Source organism: Sus scrofa, chromosome 8, assembly GCF_000003025.6.
Source record: "Sus scrofa isolate TJ Tabasco breed Duroc chromosome 8, Sscrofa11.1, whole genome shotgun sequence".
Lineage (NCBI taxonomy): Eukaryota > Metazoa > Chordata > Mammalia > Artiodactyla > Suidae > Sus > Sus scrofa.
The window spans coordinates 47721937-47745539 of NC_010450.4; the positions used below are offsets into that span (position 1 = coordinate 47721937).

At 47.0% G+C, this 23603-nt stretch overlaps 1 protein-coding gene across 6 annotated transcripts in view; it reads left to right on the forward strand.

Moving 5' to 3' along the window:
* Window positions 1-23603, forward strand: part of FNIP2 (folliculin interacting protein 2) — a 135665-nt gene that overhangs the window by 19060 nt on the left and 93002 nt on the right. Inside the window, exons 1-3 of one of the 6 annotated variants that reach the window (XM_021101304.1) lie at window positions 20864-20980; window positions 22399-22403; window positions 23168-23206. The exons of 3 other annotated variants lie outside the window; for them this stretch is intronic. In XM_021101304.1, the coding sequence (XP_020956963.1) occupies window positions 20864-20980; window positions 22399-22403; window positions 23168-23206 (161 nt within the window). Of the gene's footprint in view, window positions 1-982; window positions 2009-20863; window positions 20981-22398; window positions 22404-23167; window positions 23207-23603 lie in introns of those variants that run through there. 2 more of the 6 variants (XM_021101301.1, XM_021101302.1) reach the window with 2 other exon arrangements.

Below are 23603 nucleotides of genomic sequence, written 5' to 3' on the forward strand. Positions count from 1 at the left end.
GCAGCCTCTGCGACCTACACCTCATGGCAATGCTGTGATCGGCTCACTGCAATACTGGATCCTTAACCTACTGAGCAAGGCCAGGGATAGAACTCTCTTCCTCATGGATACTAGTGGGGATTGTTACCACTGAGCCACACAGGAACTCCTGGGTATCAGCTTTGAAATCAGCAGGCCAACTAGTACTTGAGAGTATTTATTCCATGGTGGCTGTCCCCACACAATGATGAGAGTTGACACTTTTTATTTCCCAGAGAACACAGCTTAGTTTGGGAAGAGGCCCGGAGAGTCACCCTCTGCAGCCTTTGTTCCGTGAGAGTCGTGCTCCCTGTTTTTCAGAAAAGCAATGACAAGTTAATGGGCATCAGGGGTATTGCAATTTTGATCTCTTGGCCTTTCTTTCGTCTCTGGACTGTTTTGCAAGTTCCTCTTCAGGATGCCATACCCTTAATTTGCCACTTTAATCAACTCTGAGGAGGTGGTTTCTTATGAGGTGTGGGGACAGGGGACACCAGAGAAAAGATCATTTTCTGAGTATTGCTTCTCAAGGCTTAAAGGTTTCTTTTCATCCCTTCCTGTGTGATTTGACTTCCACATCTGAGCCAGAAGCACCTGTGTCTCTGCGTGGCCGCTGCCATCTCCCAGAAGGGGTGTCTGGGGGTGGGGAGGCCATCGGGAGTGGAGGGTCTTGGCCTTAGATGTTGTCAAGAAAGGTAGGAATATGCTTGTCCCCACCAAGAGTGCCGTTGGCCAGAGGTCCTCTTAATTAATCCTTTGTTTTCCTTGGCAAAGACAGAGAAAGACTTTTTTTTTTTTTTTTTTTTTTTTTTTGTCTTTTTGCCATTTCTTGGGCCACTCCCACGGCATATGGAGGTTACCAGGCTAGGGGTCCATTCGGAGCTGTAGCCACTGGCCTACGCCAGAGCCACAGCAATGCCAGATCCGAGCTGTGTCTGCAACCTACACCACAGCTCACAGAAATGCTGGATCCTTAATCCACTGATTGAGGCCATGGATTGAACCTGCATCTTCATGTATGCTAGTCAGATTTGTTTCTGCTGAGCCATGACAGGAACTCCAAGAAAGACTTCTTTAGTCTGAGAAATATAGTGGTGATGCTTTCAAAGTAGAAACAAATCATGTTGGAGGTTTAGAATGCTGACGTCAGGACTCACATTGTGACATAATCCAATTTTCTGCACTGTGTTCTTTTCTAAGAATTGTGAGAGGCAGATGAGTCCAGGTTATGTGTGCTGCCAGGTGTTCAAGACCAGCATTTCAGAGAAAGCATAATTGATAAGATGGACTAACTGTAATAGTTCATATTTACATGATTTTACTTTGCAAAGTAGTTCCATCTGTTTCATAGACGAGGAAATGGCTCCCTGGCCAAGGAACTAGTTGCTGGGCAGGTGGAGAGGGATCTAGGAGCCAGATCTCTTTGTCCTTACATCGAGCCTGTTGCCACCCCTGCAAATGTGGCCAGCTCCCTGGTTTTGCCCTCATTAAACATTTTTATGCATTTGTAGCTAAAATGCATTTTATATTTTTTGATTATCCTAAATCTGTGTGTTGCTGAACATGTGTGTGACCTGTGCTTGTTTCTGGTCTTGAGGTGCTCAGACCTGTAACTGACGATTCAGGATCAGAGTCCTCCACCTGGCTGGGCTGGTCTTATTTCTCTTCCCCCAGCCCCCCTCCCCTCCCAGTCAGAGTGAACCTGCCTCGGTTCCTCAAATGCTTGTGAGTGTTCCCTTTGTAATTGTCAGTGTTCCCTTTGTAACAGTCTCTCTGCCTAGAGCCGGCCCCTCCCTCCACCTCTAACCCTTGGGCTCTTGGGGGTGGGAGCGGTTGTAGGCTCCAGAACCAGACATCAGCTCTGCAGCCCTGACACCCTCAGCTCACGGCTGGCGATCCTGCCTGTGCTGTGCTCCTGTGTTCCTGCCAGTGTGGCTATGAGGCTTAAGTGGGTGTGCTTTTGCAGAGTGGGAACAGTGCCTGGTACATGGTAAGTGCTCTGACCACTGGTGGCGCCCCAGCCCCCAAGGGACTGGCTGGCCCTGTTCTGCCTCCCACTCATCACAGGGCTTAGCGCCCATCCCGCTGGATTGTAGCTGCCTGTGCCTACAGGGTTGGGTTGACCTGCCACATCTGTGTGTTCATGTTGTGTAGGCATTCAGCAAACGTGAGAAGAAGGAATGAATGAGCAAAGGCCTGCTAGCTCTCAGGGTAAGCTCAGTGTCTTGGATCTCAGCTTTGCTTCCCTTTTGTGAGGATCTTCTTAGCCTTTATTTGGGGCTTTTTATGGGAAGAGGGGTAATAGAAAGGTCCATCTTCTGGTTTGGCCTGGGCTCTTTGTGGGAGCTGCTGGGGTGGTGACACATCGTTGCCTCGTGCATGCCTCCCCTGGGAAGAGGTGGTGGGCACAGAGGGCCCCTGGAAAATGTGCTGTGTCCTCTGAGCAGAGCGCGAGGTGGGCTCCACGTGGTGCTGGCTAGACTCGAGAGGAGCACCGGGTCAGAGCTGACCTTGTGCTCTAAACTCGTGCTCAGAAATTCCCGGAGTCCAGCTTCTCTCACAGTCAGGTGTGCTCTGGCCATGATGCAGCCCCCGAAGCCACCCAACTTTAGTCAAGAATAAAAACAGTCTAAAAGGAAAGGTCATGCAGGAGTTGAATAGTTGCTGGCTAGAAGTGAGCAGAAGCCTTTTCTGCTCCAGGGGTGGTGGTGATCTGGCTTGGTCCTGGCAGTTTCCCCACTTGGTGGGGGGATGTTCTCAGTGAGAATGATGCCTTTCTTGGGGTGGGGGGAGGAGAAGGGGCTTGCTGGGCTGCTGTGACTCTTGTGTTCAAAGCCATCAGAGGGTGGTACACCTAGAAGGGTGAGCCTAGTGATTAGGTGCTGTGAAATCTATTGGATTTTCAAGGGGCAGTAGTGGACAGCAAAGACACCTCCCAACTAGACTTTCAGGGGGGTGGAGTTTGACAGACAGACTCTGCATGTGAACTTGCTCCTGCCTTCCTCCATCTCCTCTCCCCATAGAGGAGTGGTGATAATAAGACTTTGTGAGAGGACCATGGCCAGCCACTGTCCCAGGCACTTCCCACATGGAGTTGTCCTGTGTGGACTCACTGCTGACAGCTTGTTTATATGGTGGCCTCTTTCTTTCCAAAGAAAGCAGGGTGGGACGTGTGGCAGTTACGAGCGCGTGCAGTTACGAGTGCGTGTGTACAGTGTCCCACCCTTTCTTCTTAGCTGTGTGGTTTGGAGCCACGTACTTCCTGTCTCGATTTTTTTTTTTTTTTTTTTTGTCTTTGTAGGGCTGCACCCAAGCCACATGGAGGTTCGCAGGCTAGGGGTCTAATTGGAGCTGTAGCTGCCAGCCTACACCACAGCCACTGCCATGCTGGATCCTTAACCCACTGAGTGAGGCCAGGGATCGAACCTGCCACCTCGTGGTTCCTAGTTGAATTAGTTTCCTCTGCGCCATGATGGGAACTCCCTATCTTGGTTTTTTTGATGTGTAGATGGAACCTGAGTCCAGGCTGGTTGAGGTGGTGTGCGTGCAGTAGTGCTGCCCCCATTGTGTGACCTTTGGTTGTGAGGGGTGTCCCAGGAAGTGGACAAAACCACAGAACATGTCCACTGTGGCCCTGCTGGGGAGTTCCTGGGGGGCCTTTAGTAGCGTGTCTGCCAATAGGCTCGCAGACTTTCCCCGACCCTGGCCACCTCATCAGAGAGGAAGAAATGGGAACCACGTGTCTCTCACACCTCACCCCCCTGCTGCCAGACCCTGTGCTACTTCACATTCCTGCACTTTCGGCTGCGCCTCCTTCATAACTGCTTGGAGCCATCTCTGCCCTGCACCCCTGCCCTCAGAACCCCTGCAGAGCAGGACTAGGGTGTGTGTGTGAGTGTGTCTGTTGTGAGAGTGTGTATCTGTATTTGTGTATCTGTGTGTGTGTGTCTGTATATGAGTGTGTGTGTGTCTGTGTGTCTGTGTGAGAGAGTGTGTATGTGTGAGAGAGAGAGAGAGTGTGTGTGTGTGTGTGTGTGTGTGTGTGTGTGTGAGAAACAGCAGGCTCTTGCCACTCGGAAGTCATGTTCATATAGTTAAGATGTTCAAGGAGTTATTCTGTTACAAAGAACAGTTAGTTCAGGTATTTAACAGAATAAGGGTTATAGCATAGGTTGACCTTATTTTTGTAGGATGCCCAGGTACTCTGACTGCCCTTTATAACAATGCCTCTGATGAACTTATAGGACCCCATACATTAAATCTTCATTCGAAAGCATCTCTTGACTGTTTGCTGTATTCCAGGTACAGTGACTTGTTAGGATCTAAGGATGAGTGGGGTACATCGCTGTGCTTGAATAGGTCAGTTCATGAAGGTTTATGCCATACTGTTATGTTGTGACACATGTGGTAGGAATTAACATGGTGCCAAAAGCTAGAGGCAAGGAGGCCTTCCACAAGTTCCTGATAAACGTTTTTGTCAAACAACTAAGGTCTCTAAGCTTGATAGATGCCTTTATTTTTTCAAGTCTCTTTTTTAAAACTTTTTTATTTTTAAGTCTTTTATTTTTTCATTTGGTGGGTCAGATACTGTGTGTGTGTGTGTGTGTGTGTGTGTGTGTTATTTTGACATATGTACTCATAATTCTTTCTGTTCTTATTGTCCTTCCATCTTATTTGCCAATGATTTTCTAGAAGTAAAAGCCAGGGTGTCATGACTGGAATGTGTTCACGAGTTCTCTGCAGACCTACCTCAGTGGGCTCCATGGGGTGGAAAGGGTGAAGGTGAGCCTTGGGGTTGGGGGGCAGGTAGTGGATGAGTGCGTGGTATTTTCTGACCAGACTGTGGTTTCTCCCCAGACTCTGAAACGGTGTAACTTCCAATCCCCTCTCTAACTTTATTTTTCTTTTTAGTGCCCCCAGATACTCCAGGCTTTAGATATTTCTTCTGAATTGAGAATCCTTAAGGGGTTTTCATGTTGGTGTGTTTGTGATACTAGGAATCTCATGGTTCAGATGCAAGGAATTTTTTGGAATATCAGGGCTTTCCATCAACTTCCAAAGCACAGGACCACCCAACCCTGACTGACCATACACATGACCCTCTGGTTTCATTTCCCTGTGCCCTCTCTGTGGTGTGGAGTAGACCATGGATGCTGTGTAAGCCTGTCATCTTCTGAGCACCATGTGCCGCGGAGAGAGAGGCTGCAAGTGGGTGAAAGGTTGGGAGGGGCGTCTGGTGGAGCTGTGTTTCCAAGTAGAACAGGACATTGAGGCTCAGACAGCAGCGTCTTTTGTCTTTTTCTTTTACTGAAGAGGCAGACTTTCCCATAGAGGGGTTACAGATGGACGTGGGGAGGCTCTGGTTAACAGGCGTTCCTCAAGAGCCTGCGGCCATCCCCACCTTGCTGGTCCCAGGAACATGTGGAGGACTAGACACAAGCTGCTTTTCTGGAGCTCACAGTTGAGTGGAGGAAACAGTCACAAAATCCCTGACAGGTCCTAAGTGCATTCACTTCTCATCACCCGTAGATTCCACATGTGCCAGCTTCCTACTCAACAAAATTTGTTTAACCTTCAGACCAGTGCTTGTGCCAGTTCTGTGATCATTCAGGGACACGGTCAGGTTGGCAGAATCCTGCAGCCACCCTGTGTGCCTTCCTAGTTGAGGTCAGACTGGGCAGTGCCCTGCCTTTCCTATGGGCTCTGCTGCTGATAGGTGCCTGTTTTTGCGGACTATTGGATATTGAGGTGGATTTTTTCTTTGCATTTGTGTGCGTTGTGTTGGTGATTTTCTGTTTGAAGTGCCCCAGAGCTCAGTGCTGGTGTCCTGGGCAGGGGATATGCCTGATGGAGATGCGTCAGCTGAGGTTCAGGCAGGTGTGAGTGATGGTGCTTCAGGAGGTGAGCTCAAAGCTAATGAGGCAACAGTGCATAGTAAATAGCAGAAACACAAAACAAGGCTAAGTGCTAAACCCTTGTTGAAAATCTTGTGGCCAGAGGCTTACAGGAACCTAACCCTCTATTTCCCCTAAAGGCAGTGGTTCATTACTCATTGGTTGGGTTTTGGTGGAGCTTGTCTGGAACAGGCACTGCAGATGACTGGCCACCCACACCTGGATGGCTGTGCGGCCTCAGCAGCCTGAAGGAGGGGGTGGAAAATGAGCATGTGATCCTGGCATGAGTTTCGAGGTTGTCCCAGCTGAAGGACTGAAGAGGCAGGGAATCAAAACAATATCTCTGTAGAGTTGAAGGATAAAGAAGTAAAGGCCGAGGGGGCTGGGTACAGGGAGACACCGGAAGATGGCGTAGCTTGAGGACAGGCCTGGAGGGACAGACAGCTGTAAGGACAGGGGCCACGGGCACAGGCATTCTAAGAACAGCAGTGGGGCCAGAGCCTCTGATCACAGCAGTGCTGAGCTCCGGGCAGGGATATGTGGGTTGGAGGCTCCAGGTTGCAGCACCCACTTGTGCAGCCATGCACACGTTCCCAGAGATTCCAAGCGCCCCGAGCTGTGATGGGGAAACTCAGAAGTTCAGGTGTGGACACAGTGTAAAGAGGCCTCTGAAGGTGTTAGATGATAGACCGGGTTCTCGACACCACGTGCTGCTCAGGTTTGCAAGCCTACCCCCCGCCCCCCTTGCACCACGGAAGGACCAGAGCAAGAAGCAGCTGGGCTTGTTTATGAATTTGGGAGGAGCGGGGAGGGAAGTGAGTGGTCAAGATGCCACAAATGGAGTAGGTCCCAGAAGCTCTGTCTTCCGCAGAGTGGGGCGCACTTCTGGTTTCCCTGGTCTGGGATTGGAGGCTGGTAGCCATGGGCACTGTGGTCAGCCCCTCTCGGTTCTCCCTGTGTGGGCTGGGAGGCGAGCCTGCTTCCTCTCTGTGCGCTTAGAGGCTGGGTTCACAAGCCTGGGTGTCAGGTCCAGCCTTCCCCATGTTCCCACAGCCTGGGGCAGGTTCATGTCTTTGCCCAGAGTTTGGAGATGGAGGTGAGGCAGCTGGTACACGTGACCACCCTGAAATCCTTCACAGGTGTCCAGCGCCACGAGCTGATTCGGTGCCACCAGCCATGTGGGGCTGCTCTGAACGGAGATGTGCTCTCAGTGCAAAATTCACCCTGGATTCCAAAGCCAGTGTCAGTTGTTAACATTCCTTTCATCCATTTCATTTTGCTTTTTTAAATGTGAGTACTAGAACATTTTACATGGTGTGTAACTCACAATACATTTCTGCTGGACAGTGTTTCATTGCCTCCTTTGAGTTTCTAGGGAATAATTTGAAAATACCATTAGATGGTGCCACTTCTAAAGACTAAATTCTTGGGCTCCGCTTGTTTGTAATTATGTAGAAGTTGCTGGTGTACCTGAATGTAGCTTTTGTAAACATAAGAAGTGCTGGGGTGAATACAAAAAAATCTCCTGCTAAGGAAATTTTCTTCCTGAGAAGCGTGTTCTGTTTGTTCATTTGCTTTGTTTTGCAAACATTCTTCTGTAATTCTGTATTAAAGTCAGCATTCCTAGTAGTTGTACTGGATGGACTATAACCGAAATCTTTAAGAACTGATAGGAAGATTAACGTTACCCTGTGTTTTGGACTCATTAAATACAGTCAGATTTTTTCATGTGTAATTATTTTTCAAAGGCACATTTGGATCTTTGTCCCCTTGAGCCAGAGTGTAATGAGGTTTTGTTGTCCCCGAGAGAGTGCCCATTTCCAGAACCTAGGTGAACAGCTCTCTGTGAGGCAGCCTTAGTAAATATGACAGAAAAGAGGTGATTTCTAACTTCAGAACCACTTCCTAAGTGCCTTCTCTCTGCTCAGTATTAGGTTGGCTACACAAGCCACACACAAAAGAATTTGAAGTTGTGTATTCATACCCTCAAGAAGTTCATGATCTCGTTTAGAAGTTCGTAAGGGACACCCTAACATTCTGAGATATGTGATGGAGAGGGATGCATACCGTACAGTAGCAGCAAGAGTGTTAAAATCTAAAAACACAGATTCAAGGTTACCTTGAGTAAGCATATTTGGGCATGTGTTATTTTACGGAGATAGTGCATGGCTAGCAGCTGACCTGGTCCTACACCGTGACTCTTGCCATGAGTGAGACATGGGGACTGTCAGTCAAGGTTCAGCCAGGGTGAGGGGGGTAAGGGGGGTGGAGGGGGAAGGGTTACAGCCTGGTTACAGGAGAAATTCTGGGCCCCTGAAAACAGAGACTCCTTTGGAGGCACTGTCCATGAGTCTGTTCTGTCTCATTATAGGTGTTGAAGCATCTTCAGGAAAAAGGTCCTTGTGGGATGTGTTTTCTGGATAGATGGCCCTTGGTTTGGGTCCTGAAAGACTTGGAGGATTTGACTTGGAGAGTTAGATGAAGGGTATGTTAGGGGGGTGGTTGCTGTGATCGAAGGGACATAGGAGGTGGAGAAGGAATTGATCAGAGGAAGAAAGAATGCCTTATGTTAATTGGAAAGCTAATCATTTCATAGATTGAATTTTCTAGCTGTTGCACTAATTTGTTGTAGAGTTTATTGTTCCTAAGGGATTCTGCCGTGAGTCTGTTGTCGAAAGCTTAATTGCCTGGAACTTCCAGTGAATTATGGTGGGGGTGGGGAGGTTGACTGACTTTCTTAGATAAAATTATTATTTGCCAGATGTCATTGTGGCCAGAGTTATTTATCTTGGCTTCATGTTGTGTAAATACAGTGTAGTCATCTCCGAGCTTAGCTGCTCAAGCAGGACAGTGGGGGCTTTTGGACAGTAGGGTGTATGAAGTAAAACGTCACATCTGTTTTGAGCCATGCAGGTTCTCGGGGGACCTTCACGTGCTCAGGGTAAGCATTTTGACCACCTTCTAGATAGGTGGGCTGTCACCATCAACATTTATTTCCCAGCGAAGAAACACAGGCTCAGAGAGTCACTTGGCCAGTGACTGACTGGCTGGAACTGGACACAGCCCTTTGCCTCGCAGACCAGGCTTCCTCCCCTGGTGTGACCGCTCTCAGCAGGCACTGCTGACCATGACTGCTGTCCAGCTGCTGGTGCCTCCCGAGGTCCCAGTCCTCAGCCTTGTCATGAGGACCTGACTCAGAGAAATGAGTGTGCTGATTCACAGCTGAGCATCCTCTCTGGGCCTCTCATCTCCTGGCTTTCTCTGCTCATTGAGGGGTTGGTGATGGTGTTCTATCTTGTTCCAAGCAGCCTCCTTGTTCTTTGTGGCTGACAGAGCTCTCAGAGCACTTGAAGTGTCTTTCTCATTTGATTTGCCAGTGATAAACTGATAAGAGAAGCTTTGAATTTTAGCTCTTAGGGGAGAATCGCTCTTGTTGCCTGTCAATCCAGATGGGAAGACAGGAGAGAATCATCTTCTGTCACTAAGTTAACTCTGACCCTGACCTTAGTCGATTTCCTTAAATAGCTCTTATTAACTTTATTCTGCTGTGCACGTTGACTGTTCCATTGAATGGATTCGTAGCATGCCAGGAATGAGTGGGATGCCAGGAAGCTGTTGGTTAGTCCTGGCAAAGTGGAAGGCTTGGACTAAGTGTAGCTGTGGAGATTGTGATGTGGCTGCCACGTCTCCTTGAGGGGTTGGGGGTGGGGGTGGGGGCGATCAGGAGGGAGCCAGGAGCATCACATACTTCAGGTAAGACTTCTTCCCCTCCCTGGCTTCCGTGTCCCCAGTGATGAGGGAGGAGCAGGCCTGAGTTCTCTGGGTACTTCTCAGAAGATCTTTCTCTCCTCTCCCACTCTGCAACACTGACAGCCCCAACCCACAATCACACACAATCACACACCCCTTGAGACTGTGAACACACCAATTCCATTTTCCTCTGTATCATCAGCATCCTGACCAGAGCCTGGCACATCCATATTTGCAACAGTGAATGAATGGAGTCCTACATCTTGAGATAGCATTTTTTTTTTTTTTTTTTGTCTTTTTAGGGCCACACCTATGGCATATGGAAGTTCCTAGGCTAGAGGTTGAATTGGAGTTGCAGCTGCCGGCCTGTGCCACAGCCACAGCAACACCAGATCCAAGCTGCATCTGCAACCTACACTGCACCCTGCAGCAATGCCGGATCCTTAACCACATCCTCATAGATACTAGTCAGGTTCTTAACCTGCTGAGCTACAACAGGAACTCCTAGATTGCATATATTAAAAGGCAAGGTCATACATTACTCTGTAAAACAAATGAGATATCTTTATAAATTGTAGAAGAGTGTCAAATGCTTTTTATTTTGTTTAATCTTATTTGATGGGTTATTGAATTACATCATGTATTAATTAATAACTCCTAGTAATTCCAAAATTATCGCAGTGGCTATCATCATTACAATAATAGTAGTTGTTTATGTGATACCATTTACAGTAATTTGATTCAATTATTTATTCCTCTGTGAGATAGATAGTTATGTGTTGAAAATTATATGTTTAAAATTATAAATGCTTAAAAATGTTTTTTAGGAGTTTCCTCTGTGGCGCACTGGGTTAAGAATATGACTGCAGTGGCTTGGGTGGCTGTGACAATGTGGGTTTGATCCCTGGCCAGGCGCAGTGGGTTAAAGGATCCAGCATTGCTGCAGCTGTGGCATAGGTCGGTCGCAGCTGCAGCTCAGATTCAGTCCCTGGGCCTAGCAAGTTTCATATGCCATGCATGAGGCCATTAAGAAAAAAAAGTTTTTAAAAATGTTGTAAATGTAAGAGAAAGGGAGAAGAAAAGCCCTTTTCATGACTAAACTCTTCTCCAGGAAGATCAGAGACCAGTCTAGTGTGGGACACAGGTGTGTAGTGTAAATGCATGGAAGGAGGCCTAAGCAGAGGTGCAAAATGATGGGAAGGTTACTGCAGGGTTCTGGACGCTCTGCCAAGGGGGCTAGAGCTTCTGCTGTGGCTTGGGGATGTGAGCTGCTGTATCTCAATGTTGACAGCACTTTAGAACTGGACTTTGCCTGTATGGCTCTGTGCTGTGCTCTGAGCAATCCAGGCTGCTTCCACTGCAGAGCATCAATAGAGCAGTGTAATTACATTACAGCTGCGTGTCCAAGTGGAAGGGAGGTAGAGATAGCAGAGGGTCCCCTACTAGGTGTTTTTTGGAAGCTTGCTTCTCATGAGTTACACAGTTTTGGTAAAAATTATGGCAGTTTTGATGGGGAGCCTGAGAACCCTGAAAACTGGCAGTCCTCAGAGCTGCTTTCAAACAGCTGGGTTGAACAGGCATTTCTATGGCTACCCTTCAAGGCAGCTTCTACTTTGCTGTGTGACTGTTTGTACCCATCTCATGCTCTGGGGAGAGTGATTCCAGAACCTATGGCCCCAACCTCTTCTGCAGACCTGGCCTGCTGATGCTTTTACTAAGGTCCGCATGCTAGTGGCAGCTTGGTGTGAAAGCAGAGTTAAACTTTAAAGATTGTGTAATATGTTGTCGCTTATATGTTTCTAACTTTTGGAAGTTTTAAAAATAACTGTGTGGTTGGGAAGCTTGAAAAGCAATAATGTGTGGTGGTTGTTAATTTCAGAGAAACAGAGGGATGGGCTGTAAAAATCACAGGGAAAAAGTACACTGTAGATTGAGGTCTGATATTGGACCTTGAAAAAAAAAGTTTTTACCTAAATTGCTGGTTATCTAGTTGATTTCAGAAAGAGTGAATCATTTCACAGAGACAAAAAGACACACAGTGGCCTTTCTTGTGGGTGGAGGGTTACACTGCAGAGCCTCCAGCCTGGCGCTAGTGGGCCTGGCCTGGCCACCTCTTTTCATAAAGTTTGGATGCAGAGTAGTTAAAGCCACAGTTTTACCGTAATCCTCCTCCTCTGAGCCTCCTTTTCACTAAGTAGGGAATCTCCTAGAGTCTTATCTTTCTTTTCCTTATCTCTGTGTCTTTAGCATCCTGTACTTGGTGAGATAGATAGCTTTTGAATAGCACTTTTTTTTTTCTTTCTTTCTTTCTTTCTTTTTTTTTTTTTTATGGCCACACCCGAGGCATATGGAAGTTCCTGGGCTAGGGGTTGAATCCAAGCCACAGCTGTGGCAATGCTGGATCCTTTAACACACTGCACTGGACTGGGGAATTGAACTCATGCCTCTGCAGCAACCACAGCAACTTGAGCTGCTGTAGTCAGATTTCTTAAGCCACTGCAACATAGCAGAGACTCCCTGAATACCACTTTTTAATTTTTAAAAAAATCCTCTTTTGGCTGCATCTGCAGCAGACTCCCAGGCCAGGGATAGAACCCGAGTCACAGCAGTGACCCAAGCCACTGCAGTGACAACGCTGGATCTTTAACCTACTGACCCACCAGGGAACTCCTGAATAGCACTTAAAAAAAATGTCGCGTGTAGCTTAAAAATCCTCTTATTGTTATGTGTGTTGTACTGTTGCCAGGTACAAAGCTGAGTCTCCAAATAAAGGGAAATTGGGGAGTTTTGTTTTTAGTTAAATGTTTTAAGAATCTGTAGCTGCAGCTCTGTGCTTTTGCTCGCTTATATAATTTTTTTTTTTTTTTTTTTTTTTTGTCTTTTGTCTTTTGTTGTTGTTGTTGTTGTTGCTATTTCTTGGGCCGCTCCCGCGGCATATGGAGGTTCCCAGGCTAGGGGTTGAATTGGAGCTGTAGCCACCGGCCTATGCCAGAGCCACAACAACTCAGGATCCGAGCCGCGTCTGCAACCTACACCACAGCTCACCGCAACGCCAGATCGTTAACCCACTGAGCAAGGGCAGGGACCGAACCCACAACCTCATGGTTCCTAGTCGGATTCGTTAACCACTGCGCCACGACAGGAACTCCTCGCTTATATAAATATTAATGACAGCGATCACATGGAAGGAAAAATAGTGTGACTAGAATCACACTCTTGGAGGATGAGTGCTTTGCTTTTCCTTTCAGCCTTCTGCAATTGTTTTGGCTCTGACAATTCCCTTACAGTGGAGCCTGGAGAATTATTGTAGAATTAAGAAGTCAAGTGATCATTACTGGTTTGACCCCAAGAATTTTTTTTTTTTTTTTTTTTTCTTTTTAGGGACCTCACCTGCGACATATGGAAGTTCCCAGGCTAGGGGTCGAATCAGAGCTGTAGCCATGGCTTACACCACAGCCACAACAATGCCGGATCCGAGCTGCATCTGTGACCTATACCACAGCTCATGGCAACACCAGATCCTTAACCCACTGATCGAGGCCAGGGATTGAACCTGCAACCTCATGTCCTAGTCGGGTTCGTTGACCGCTGAGCCATGACGGGAACTCAGGCAGCAAGAACTTTTTAAAGAAGTTTTACTCATTGTTTGTAAATAATCCATAGCTATTGTTGAAAAATGGAAAATAGAGAATAATAAAAGGATGGAGTTCCCATTGTGGCTCAGTGGAAACAAATCTGACTAGGAACCATGAGGTTGCGGATTCAATCCCTGGCCTTGCTCAGTAGGTTAAGGATCCAGTGTTGCCATGAGCTGTGGCATAGGTCATAGACGTGGCTTGGATCTGGCATTGCTGTGGCTGTGGTGTAGGCCGGCAGCTGTAGCTCCAATTAGACCCCTAGCCTGGGAACCTCCATATGCCACAGGTGCAGCCCTAAAAAGTGAAAAAAAAAAATTTTTTTTTAAAGAAAATAACAAAAGGAAAACCTTTCTGAGTCTCAGCTACTCAAAGACGTTCTGCTATTTCTAGTTCTTTTTTCTACATTTGGTTTTTAGAAAGTCCACTAGTTGTTATAGTGCATACACCACTTACTATCCTGTTGTTTTTATTTGGCTTTAACATAAGAATTTTCCTGTTTCATAGGCTTCATGAAGAGATGACACTGGTGCTTTTCAGTCATGGGTGGCCTTACCTGTGCTGGGTGCCCAGTGATTTGTTCTTCAAAATCTGGGGATCTGGGAATGGAAAAATAATCTGGATCATAATCAGAACCTGCAGATCATCCCAAATTTTCATGTAGCTTTTATTTGAATCTGAAAGCTAAATTATCTCTCAGATGGTTTCCCTTCTTAGGTCAAAGCAGTAATGTTGGTTGATTTATTGTCTGTCTGTCTGTCTGTCTGTCTGTCTGTCTGTCTATCTATCTATCTTTTCAGGGCTGCAACCGAGACATATGGAAGTTCCCGGGCTAGGGGTCGAATCAGAGCTATAGCTTCCATCCTACCACAGCCGTAGCAGCACAGGGTCTGAGCTGCATCTGTGACCTACACCACAGCTCATGGCAATGCCACATCCCCAACCCACTGAGCAAGACCAGGGATGGAACCTGCATCCTCCTGGATACTGGTCGGGTTTGTTACCACTGAGCCACGATGGGAACTCCCTTTGTACATTTAATCTAACTGTGGATGGATCAAAAAACCCCTCTGCCTGGGAGTAAGACCCCCCTGGGGCATGGCCTTGGTGGGGTCAGGGGAGGAGGGTGGAGCAGGGCATCGGCAGAGAGGGGCAGGGTTCATGGCCGGGTGTCCCCTGGGAGACCTGGTCACCCATGCATGGTACCAGACCTCAGCCCCGGAGGACTGAGACTTGTCCCTGGCCTGGGGTTCTAGGTGCAGCAGAGAGCCAGGGGCTTAGGTGATGAGTCAGTGACACCAGCTGCCTCCTCCTCCACCTCCTCCCCTCAGATGGCACCTCTGCCAGAGCACACAGGGCAGGTGGCGTGGCTCCCTGTCACTGGCGAGGATGCCTCAGGTCCCTGCCCACACTGGACTAGTTCCTTGGCCTGTCTGTGCCCCCTTCTCCCCACTGATTAGATAATTCAGTGCTTCCTACTCCCTGAAACCAAGGAAACGCAGCTTGACCCTGGTCCATAGAGTGAGGCTTGATGACCCTGCCAGTTGTTCTCTGTCCCACAGGGCTGCGTGCTGCCCAGTTTCCTGAGCTCCATCTGCATTTGGTCCGGGGTAAGGCTCAGTGTGAGGAGCCCTCTGTGATCATGTTTCTGAAGAGCCGAGTCTGCTGGCATGGTCTTCCTCCTGCTTGTCTTCAGAGCCTACTGCCTGGAGCGAGCTTTCTCACCCCTAACCTGTGTCCACTTTCTGCAGCCTGGCAGGGGCCATTGTTTAGATTCATATGGAATTAGAATCTATAGACAGAAATGTGCCTGCTGCCTGCTCACAGCACCAGTGCCCAGATCAGGAGACAGTTTACCAGCATCCATAACTTTGTGTGTTCCCCCGGAAGGGACCACGCTGGAAAAGTCCCAGGGAGGGAGGCTTGCCGTCAGTCGCCCCTGCTTTGGGAGAGGCATGAGGGAAGGAGAGAGTTACCCCCATCAGAGGACCCTGAAGCCTGCCACCCCCTCCTCCCCATATATTCTCTCCTTTTCTTCATTAAGGTAATGCAGATAGGCAGGGGAAGGTTCATTACCTGAATGATTAGACTGGACATTGAAGGGAACTGTTAGGCCTTCATTTTTCCTCTCTTCAGATCCACTTCTTGGTTGTAGCTTTTTCATTAAATTTTTATTACACACAGTGATCACTGTGTTTTTGTCACCTGAAGAGTGAGCAGTCTGGGGTGCAGACATGCACAAATACTTAAAACTTTCCAAACTTTAATTCTGCTGACTCTGAGTCAGGCCTGGGGATGGATTTTTTAAGGATGCAGAAATGCATGAATACTTACTGGGAACCTTGCCTGACTTTAATTCTCCCTGCTCTGAGTCAGGCCTGGAGATGGCGTTTTCCTCAGACTCTGGATTTGAGGTGGGTGCTCTGGGATGTTGCATTGGAAAGGCTAGAGAGGCTCCAGGCAGAGTGGGAGCCAGCATTCTGGTTGATGAGAGATCTTGGTCAGGGGCAGAGGAAAGGGACTGGTGTGTCTTGAGTCCCGGCCGCCCTCCTCATATGCCCTAAGTGGTACTTACTCCTGCTGTTCTTGGGGACCGCTTGGTCCCATCTGGGAAGGGGAGCAAGGCAGATGCAGCCTAAAAACCTGACACAGGAGCCTCCCTAGCTGATGTGGGCCCCATGGAGTCGCACTCTGTTCTGCTCCCATCCTCTGCTCCAGCGCCTGATTAAGTGCGCCTGTGCCTGTAGGCATCTGTGGGGCAGTTGTGGCACGTACAGCATGTGTACAGGTGCAGGTGGATGTGAGTACCCAGCGGGTGACCGAGGACACTTTCTCCAGTGTGTGCGTGTGCGCTGACCGTGTGGGGAGATGGGAGCTCTTCCACGAGGAGGGTTACAAGGAGGGCCCAGCATGAATGCTCACATGGGTAGTGCTCGCTGCTTAGTGGCAGGGTACCCAGCATGGTAATGAGGGATGAACACCTCCAAGAGAGAATGCTTCCACAGACAGACGAGGAGATACAGGAAGAGGGAGGTTGGGTTGAAGTTGGGAGCAGATTTGAAGTACCAAAGGTCTAAATGTGCCTTCTCTTAGCAACTCCATGTGCTGCTCTCATGTCTCATGAGATGGTTGTGATATTATTATTCCTGGTTCTTCCATTTTCTGATGACAGTTTAAAACTCCCATTTCAATATAAGGAAGTTTATGGCAGTTCCCATTGTGGCTCAGCAGAAACGAATCTGACTAGTATCCATTAGGATGTAGGTTTGATCCTTGGCCTCACTTAGTGGGTTAAGGATCTAGCGTTGCCATGAGCTGTGGTGTAGGAAGACACGGCTCGAATCCTGCGTGGCTGTGGCTGTGGCGTAGGCCGACAGCTGTAGTTCCAATTCAGTCACTAGACTGGGAACCTCCATATGCTGTAGATGTGGCCCTAAAAAAGCAATAAGTAAGTAAGTAAACGGAAGTTAAGAGCCATACGGAGGCATCCCTTTTAAGTACAGTGCTTGTGGTGTTGATGTACATTTCTGCTTTATTACATCTGATCAGATTCTGAAGTGTGGAATTCAGGGTTACTAAGGGGAGAACAGAGGAAACTTTCAATGTTAAAATACCAGGAGTTAATGTCGAATGTAGTAAAAGATGGTAAAGCTTCTAAGGGAACTTTTGCTGCAGTAGAGAAGGGAGTGTGTGTGTACGTGCGTGCATAAGCACCCTCTGGTCAGAATACACCTACCCTTAAGGCACACGGCTTGTTGTAAGTGGGTTCACATCCTAGTTTTAATGTAAATATTTGGTGGTGTTACACCAATCAAAAAGTCAGGGTTAAGACCTGCATGACGAAGAAAGTGAATGTCAAGACCCTATTTTATCTTCAAAGAATGTATGATCTGGTGAGGATCATAAGACAGGTCCACTTCTCTATTGCAAAGCAATTATGTGCTAAGTGTAAGAGTATGTTTTTAAAACATCCTGACAGAATTCAAGCCTAGGTCATCTTCACAGGGAACATGGGATTTTCACTATGGAAGTGGTTTTCCATCAGATGGTTCCCAGGCTGGAAGCAGCAGCGTTACGGGGAACATGGGATTTTCACTATGGAAGTGGTTTTCCATCAGCTGGTTCCCAGGCTGGAAGCAGCAGCGTCCTGGGAACTTGTAAGATTCACATTCTCAGATTCCACCCGAAACTGCTAAACCAGAAATGAGGCGGGGTTGGGGGAGGCAGTGGTTGGCCGGCACTGGGTGTTGGTGAGACTGTAGAGTTTGAGCACCACTGCTAAGCGAATGGAGGCTGAGAGGTGTGTAGGGAGAAACAGTGACTGGTACAGAAATGAAAAGCACTGGTCCCTAAAATACAGGGCAAGTCTTGCTGCAAAACTGCAAGGGACCTCCAGTTCCTTATCTTCTTCCTCATCTTTGAACATTAGGTAAAGGCTGAGTGAGGTGTTGGGGTTCCCTGTGCCATTCAGCTTAGTTCCTGTTTAAGGGAATTTTTTTCCCAGTGCAGTTGGATCCTTATTTCATCCAAATGTCCTTTGTAACCACACTGTCATTTTCATCTCTTATTAATGTGATTGTTTAAAATGTTTGCATCTTTTGCATAGGAGATACAATTTGTATTTTTATAATGGTGTTTGAACCCTCTGGGAAATATAAAATATTGGAATGATTGAACAACTTTGGGGCAACTGCTAGGTAAGTGTACGTACAGAATACATGTTTAGAAAGGGTTTCTGTCCTTTCATCAAGTCCTAGACAAATATGTTTTAGAGATTGAAGTTTTAAAAGTGAAGTTCATCTTTTTATGCATGAAAAGTGGAATGTGTTCCCCCAGTGCTTCCTCGGCATATTTTATAAAACCTCGTTGCTTGGGCATTTTTAAAGGTCTTACCCCGTGAAGACTGAACTGTGTTTTCGTTTCTGCTGTGATTTTATTTTAGTTTTATTTTTGTTAGAGCCAGATCCACGGCATATGGAAGTTCCCGAGCTAGGGGTCGAATCAGAGCTGCAACAACATAGGATCCAAGCTGCGTCTGTGGCCTACACCACAGCTCACGGCCACACCAGATACTTAACCCCTGAGCAAGGCCAGGGAACAAACCCACATTCTCACGGGTACTAGTCAGGTTCGTTACCACTGAGCCATGATGGGAACTCTCTCTCCTGTGATTTTAGATGAGGCAAGCCCCAGGTGAGTTAGAGAATGGACCTGGGGCCTAGCTGGGGCCACCTGTCAGGTTGGGCATGATGGAGAAGGGGCTCTGCTTCCAGCGTCTGCTTGCTGGGCTTCCTGGGGTGAGATGGCCTTGGCAGAGAACTTGCCTGGGTGCTCTTGCGAAAAAGAGAAAGTGAATTTCTAGACAGTTCAGAGGAAAAAGAGGAACCCAAGATCACACCATGGCTGTGATGTTAAGTCTTAAGCCCAAAATGTGTCCTCTCCCTGGAAAATGTAGGTGTGTCGCTGACTTTATCTCTCACAGGAGGGTGTAGTTAAGATCTTCTTTGGGTTTGTTACAGAGGAACTTTATGGTCACATACATAGTAAAGTCCTAAGGTAACTGAGGCCTCTGCTGCAACACCATTAGATCTTCCTGCCTGTGCAGAGCAAATTATAGCTGGCTGCTGTGAATAAGGTTACACTTATAACCTCCTGAAATTTGTCAATGAAGAATTAACCCAGAATCCAGAAAGAAGTGGAAATTTTATTCTCACCAGCCCGAGGATTATCACCCAGGAGACAGTCATTCCCAAGGTTCTGAGGCTGCTCTGCCATTAGAAGGAGGACGTGGTTCTTGAAGGTTATCCGTCAGATGACAATCCAAATGTTCATGTGCAGAGTTAGTGGGTCGCCCAGGCCCCTTGCAGGATTAGGATGTCTGGTCAGTGCAGATGCACAGCACACACCATAGGGGAGGGAGGGTGCCCACACGGCAGAGGAAAATTTTATGTTTAGATTTTTTTCTTGTCTTGCCACAAAATATGAATTTTATTTCATCAAACTAAAAACCCAGCCAAGAGTTCATCAGGTTTTAGGGGTCTGTTAATACTCTCTTCAGCCAGATTTGAGGATGACCAGAGGAAAATGAATGGGGATGGTCCCTTGTAGTTTTTGTATCAAGACTTGACCTGTGTTTTAGGGATCTGTACTTTCTATTTCTTCTAAAAGAAAGATTATTTTTTCCATGACTTCACACTACTATGGAAGAATCATACTGGTATTTATATCAATATATATCATATAAAATATATAAACTGTAAATACATGTCTAAAGCATATAATCATAATACAAAATATGGCTTATATAAAGTCATTGAAATATGTGATATATCAATATATAGCATAGATATATATCATATTGATATGTAATTTTTTTTTTTTTTTTTTTGCTATTTCTTGGGCCGTTCCTGCGGCATATGGAGGTTCCCAGGCTAGGGGTCTAATCGGAGCTGTAGCCTCCGGCCTACGCCAGAGCCACAGCAACGCAGGATCCGAGCCGCGTCTGCGACCTACACCACAGCTCACGGCAACGCCGGATCGTTAACCCACTGAGCAAGGGCAGGGACCGAACCCGCAACCTCATGGTTCCTAGTCGGATTCGTTAACCACTGCGCCACGACGGGAACTCCTGATATGTAATTTTATAGTAGTAGTCTCAATTTACAGATGCAGTTTGTTCATGTCAGAGGTCAAAGTTGAACTTCTTTTGTTCTTGGGTTCTCGTAGTTCAGGGCCCTCTCAGCTTGAATATTCTTAGGAATTAAGAAACTGGTGCAAGAGTTTTGAGGGTTTATTATTTATCATTATTATTTAATTTATATTCATTTATGTTTAATATCATTTATTTTTTTTTCTTACATATATATTAAATTATACGTGGCTGTTAAAGCAGGGATGCCCCCCTCTCCCACGTCACCTCCTGTACATTAAGCCCCACATTGCTCCATTGCCACTAACCCTCTTTCACTTGCTCTGGGTAGAATTTTGCAAGGTTGCAGAGCGAGGCCTGTCAGCTGACACTTACTCACTAGAGGGCCATCCAGAGGGTGGCCAATGTCAGAACAACCTTACAGCTGAAGGCAGATCACTGCATTTTGCCCAGAGCATATACATGAGCCATAAGAGTGGGTCTTGTGATCAATTAATTGGCCACTGCATAATTTCCTACGAGGCCATGGACAAGTGAGTCAGCCTGAGCTGCTCAACCTGTTGAGGGTTTTCTCTTCTGCTAATCCAGCACAGAGCCGGGGACAAAAGTAGGAAGCAGGACTTGGACTTGTCTGTTTATAGTATAGAGTGTGTTTTAGAATGTGATGGATGTATCTGACTTCATAAATCATGGGCGGGCTTCATTTACTTAACAAATGAATGTTGCTTTAAAAAAAAAATCTTTGAAAGAGGAAATAGTAGGCTCCTGCCTAGAAGCTTGTCTTCACCTACAGCATCTATGTCCGGAGTGCCGGGATCTTTTTGGACAGGTGATCCCTGCGGGAGCCCCTCCAGCCATGGGGCCAAGTCCATGTTGATGGTCAAAGTGACCCAGAAGAGGGTTGACCTACAGAGGAGATGTGTGGTGGCTCGGCCAAGACCAAGACCCAGCCCAGGGGCTGGCGGGACTCTGCTGGACATGTGTGTGATGGGAGGACTTGCCAGGCGCTTCCATGTGCGAGGATCCAAAAGCATGCCAGGATGCGGGGGGGACCCGGTCCCATGGAACCTGGTGGCAGGTTTGAGACTTCACTTCTATCTCAGTATCTCAGAAAAATTCCTGTTTAACTCACTGCACACCACAGAGACAACATTGTGTTGATCTGAAACTTGTGTTTCCAAACTGCTTCCGAATAGGAGTCAGGGAGTGGCTGGTGGTGCAAAGACAAGTCCTCTCCTTTATTGGAGAAGTAGAGGCCTGGACGTATTTTGGTGGCTGTTTCCATTCTACTGCCCGTGTGCTTTTTTCTCAACTTTCCGTTGCCCTCATATGAGCCACCTGTAGGCAGCAGGTACATCCTGTCTTGCATGGAGGCTTGGGCATCACTGTTGACAGTGTCATTGCGAGAGAGGTGTAGTCCTGAAGGACTGCCATGTGATGGATGGGGTGCAGGCTGGGGGTCCTCACTTCTCAGTCTGGATGGGGGCACTGGGCACTTCTGGCTGGAGATCCAGGCAGGGTGGGGGGCGGGGGGCAGCCCAGCCATCCTCTTCTGGAAAGTCCTTTTCCTGGGAAGGAAGGCTTTGGGATGAACCAGTGTTAGTAATGCAGCTCATCAAAAGAGTCACATCATACTTGCTGTGTCCCTTTAGTTTGCTTTATTTCCTTCATTTTGGAAGAGTTCATTAATTTTGGTAGTAGTAGCTCTTAACTGAAACATTACTTGTTAAGAATTTTAGTGCTTATCAGTGAAACAGAAAAGTCCTTTGAGAACTGGATTTCATTTCAAAATCTTACATAGATTATGTAAGGTGAGCCAAAGAGTAAGCTCTGATTCTCATGATTAGTGTAAACCTAAGTTTCTCCATTTGCTTAAATGTCATTACTTTCTTCCTTATAGAAGTTTTTTTTCAAAATTAACCTGACTTGTAAACTGTTAATCTCATAAATGTGTTTCTTGGCTGGTTAACAAATAATCAGGATGTGATTATTCTGTCATGTAAAAGTCATAGTATTTTCTCAATGGGAAATTAATAAAGCGGTGTATAAGCACCCCGGAGAGCGGAGAGCGGAAAGTTAGGGAGAAGTGTGGAAGTCATGTGCTCTCCACTCAATTACAGACACGTATTGAGGGTTCGGATAAGAATTTCACTTTTGGAGTTCCCATTGTGGCTCAGCAGATTAAGGACCCAAAGTAGTATCTGTGAGAATGTGGATTCAGGATTCAATCCCTGACTTTACTCAGTGGGTTTAAGGATCTGGAATTGGCACAAGCTGCAGTGTAGCTTGCATGTGCAGCTCAGATCTGGTGTTGCTGTGTCTGTGGTGTCAGCTGGCAGCTGCAGCTCCAATTTGACCCTAGCTGGGGAACTTCCATGTGCCAAGGGTGTGGCTGTGAGGAAAAAAAAAAAGAATTTCACTTTTATACTGTCTGCGTCTGTTTCTTATCTAGACTGGGTGAGTGGTGTAATAATAGGAGAGAGTGGTGGGTTGACACCCAGTTGTCTTGGGTCTTGATCTGGACCTTCTGTCCCTAGCTCTGCTGCCCAGCAGCCTTGTCACCGTGGGCTAGTCCCCTGCCTTTTCTGGTTCTCACCCTCAATTCTGAAGCTGGGTGATTGGTTAAGATCACTTTGAAAATTCTTTCCTCCCCTGAGATTCTATAGTACATCATCAGGACCTTTGGATTCCCATTTTTGTTACTCAGACAATTCTAGATTCCTCCAAATTGGTATTGGGGTGTTGGGAGTGGCACCCACGTGAGAAGGTAACAGGGAGGGCCACACAAGTTTTTTTTTTTTGTTTTGTTTTTTTTTGTTTGTTTGTTTTTTTTGTTTTTTTTTTATAAAACTTCTAAAGTTTTTGATAGGAGCTTCTGCTTCTCACTGTCAGTGAATTTGCTCATTTGGGGTAGGACTTTAACCAGTTTATTTAAACAACCCTGTAAACTTAACAAAATGTTTTCATATCCATTATTTCCTCTTCTTACTTTAACTTCCTTTGGATTTGCTCCTCGGATGTTGAGATTTTTAAAAATAAAAATTCTGTGCAATGATGTGTCATTTCTTTGGAAGTCATCTCTGGCCAGACCAGCCACTACGGTCCACTGTCCACTTTCTCTTCCCCTCCTATGGTCTCGAAAAGATGTTGGTCATATGCAGCACTGTGCTTGGTTTCCTGTCTCCCTTTAGGTCCCAGGCTAGTCTCAGGGTGGAGTGAAGAATTGATAGGAGCACAAGCTACAAGAACCTGGCCTCAAAGTGCTCACGAGTCACCTGTGTGTCCAGGTCAGGTGGCAGCCAGACAAGTGTGACTTCCAACAGAGAGGGTGTCTCAAACCAACAGGTTCAGGTGGTCATCTTAGCTGAGTGCACCGAGAAGGAATTTTTTTTTCTCTCCCTATGATTGTCCAATTAGTTGAAAGTGAAGAGATTGCCTTCCTGACTCCCTTTTGGACCCAGGCCAGTCTTGGGGTGGAGTGAAGATTGATAGGAGTATGAGATGCAAGGACCTGGCCCCAAAGTGCTCACGAGTCACCTGTGTGTCCAGGTCAGGTGGCAGCCAGACAGGTGTGACTTCCAGCGCCTGCTGTGCTCTCGGGTGTCTTAAACCAACAGGTTCAGGTGGTTGTTTTAGCTGAGCACACCGAGAAGGAGT